General features: G+C 44.0%; 1 protein-coding gene across 1 annotated transcript; it reads right to left on the bottom strand.

The window, feature by feature from the left end:
- Nucleotides 1-524: 524 nt before the first annotated feature.
- LOC124290208 (neuronal acetylcholine receptor subunit beta-4-like) lies at nucleotides 525-1,736 on the bottom strand. Its single transcript, XM_046726921.1, has one exon. It carries the CDS (start codon nucleotides 1,734-1,736, stop codon nucleotides 525-527), a length of 1,212 nt encoding a protein of 403 aa, XP_046582877.1.
- Between the last annotated feature and the right edge of the window lie 567 nt (nucleotides 1,737-2,303).

Raw genomic sequence — 2,303 nt, 5'->3', positions numbered from 1 at the left:
CGGTGGGGTAGCCTGGTGGTTAAAACTACCGTTCATCACGCTGAAGACCCGGGTTCGATTCCCCACATGGGTACAATGTGTGAAGCCCATTTTTGGTGTCCCCCGCCGTGTTATTGGTGGTATATCGCTCAATGTGGCGTAAAACTACACTTACTCACTCACTCAGAAATAACGGTCGTTGAAGGTTGGATCATACTGAGGAACACAGTGTTAGACACCACTGTGTTAGACGCCACTGTGTCCTAACTGTGGCACAATATATGAGCAGGGATGCGTGTGGATGTTTTCAGTTTTCACGCCGTCATATATCAGAACGTGTCTTGACTGACCGCCATGTCCGAGCTGCTGTAACTCTTTGTGTCCTTCAGCGTTGAGGGGTTTAGCACTCCTTGGAAAAATTCCCCAAATAAAATCCACATATGATCTCTAGTTTGCCAGAGTCACTGTATTCACGAGTATCTCACAACTGTAGTCTGCCTGCCTGTCTATCTGTCCGTTCAACCGTCCGTATGTCTGTTTGTTGCCTATATAAAATAGAGAAACATCAATCCTGTAAGGGCGAAAATAGTGAAACACACAAAGAAAACCCCATCGAGAATTCTGTCCAGAGGAATTGTTCTGTTCTTTAACCAGTCGCTTTTCTTCCCAATTTGACGATCCGTTTTCGTTTCAGACGTGTCATCATCGATAGGCCTGATAACCACATCCTTGACACCATCCAGAGGTACAACCTGGGTTTTCTTTGCACGGCTCTCCTCGTTCTTGGTCCGGCGGTGGTACACGTTCTGTACTAAGATAGTAGCTGCGATTGCGAGAAAACCTTGGATTTGAACAGAAACAAGATAGACTGTGAGATTAGGAATAGTATCGGACGACGAAGGCATGTTGTCGTGGATCAAACTCAGGAACAATGCATTCGACACAAACACGGCCATGAGGAAGCCCATCTTCTCCCCAGAACTCGCTGGCAACAGGAACACGAATCCGTTCAGGAACGACAGTAGACACATTGGGAAAACCAGATTCAAGACGTGGAACATGTACTTTCTAGACAGGTGAATGTGGAATATGGCACTTTTGGAACTTACATCTGTCATATTTATTGTTGAGTACGTGACGTTGACAGTCTCCCACTCTCCATTGGCTTCTATATCTGTACCATGAGTAGAAAAGTACACATACGGATACAGGATGGTATCGTATTCATTCATTGGCATAAACTTCATTGAACAAATCTGGCTATCAAATGGATATCTTGAGAGATAGGTCTTACATATCACTGACATTGTCATTGTGTTCTTCCAGAATAGGGAGCCGTCGCTCTTCAGATGAATGGGCATTGTTGTCGTTAAGGGGCCATCACCAACAGCCTTGTTCAACAGGTGTACAGTTGGCTGCCATACCTTGTTAGCGGGTATCTCTATTTCGCTGATGTTGGAATAGTCGGATATATTCCAAGCCAGAGCTTTGTCTCTCCAAATCATAACCACAAAGGATCCAAGTGTGAGGACCTGGGTAGAATCAACTAGATCGTGCACCTGCAGCGGACCAAGTCTTAATACTACATCGATCATGTTTGTCTGAGGGTCCAGTGGGGGGATTTCAGGGTCAATCAGCGTCCCAATATACTTTTTTAATCTCTTCAGACTCTGAATCCTATCAGGTGGAACGTAGGAGGCTGTGAGTGCCTGTAAAGACGCAGCCCAAAAAAGGAGCACGAGAATTAGAACGCTCATCCCTAACGTTCCCAGCAGACTGGGTAGCTGAGTCTGCGGGACTTCTGTCAGCACGTTTCAAATATATCTGCAGTAACGGCCGTCAATTTGCCGTCATGCCATTAGTTGCTATGTACAAAGTACTCACGTGGTCCTCGCCCAAATGCATCATTAACGGTAAAAATCAATATTACTCTTCCAGATAACTTACTGAACAGGTATGTAGTTTACACTGCATTCGTGTCGTGATAAATAAGGTATTGTCTGATTCTCTTTCGTTCAAAGAAATCAATAACAGCCAAATTTTGCGAAAAACAGAAGAAAAAGACAATCAAAAATCGCGGACACGATGTGCCAAACTTCAGCAATACAGAGTACATAATGAGCAAAGTCAATATCGTTGACATAGTGACTTGGCATTAGAGACGGAAAACCTGCACCATTCATATTTTATTTCAGCTCTCCTGTGTCAGGTCATATGATGCACGTCCCTGTGTTGTATCCATGGTAATTGTAATTAATCGCTCAAGTGATGACATCATGAACCATCAATCAATACATGCAACAAATATACTCATGCCAATAATG

Source organism: Haliotis rubra, unplaced genomic scaffold (assembly GCF_003918875.1).
Source record: "Haliotis rubra isolate DU_JTF1 unplaced genomic scaffold, ASM391887v1 Scf46, whole genome shotgun sequence".
Taxonomy (NCBI): Eukaryota; Metazoa; Mollusca; class Gastropoda; order Lepetellida; family Haliotidae; genus Haliotis; species Haliotis rubra.
Note: the sequence above shows the minus strand (reverse complement) of the source record. Positions and strands in the feature narration are given on the sequence as shown.

What these genes read in the sequence shown, in the direction of transcription:
- LOC124290208 (XM_046726921.1), bottom strand. Translation starts at nt 1,736, where the DNA reads ATGAGCGTTCTAATTCTCGTGCTCCTTTTTTGGGCTGCGTCTTTACAG.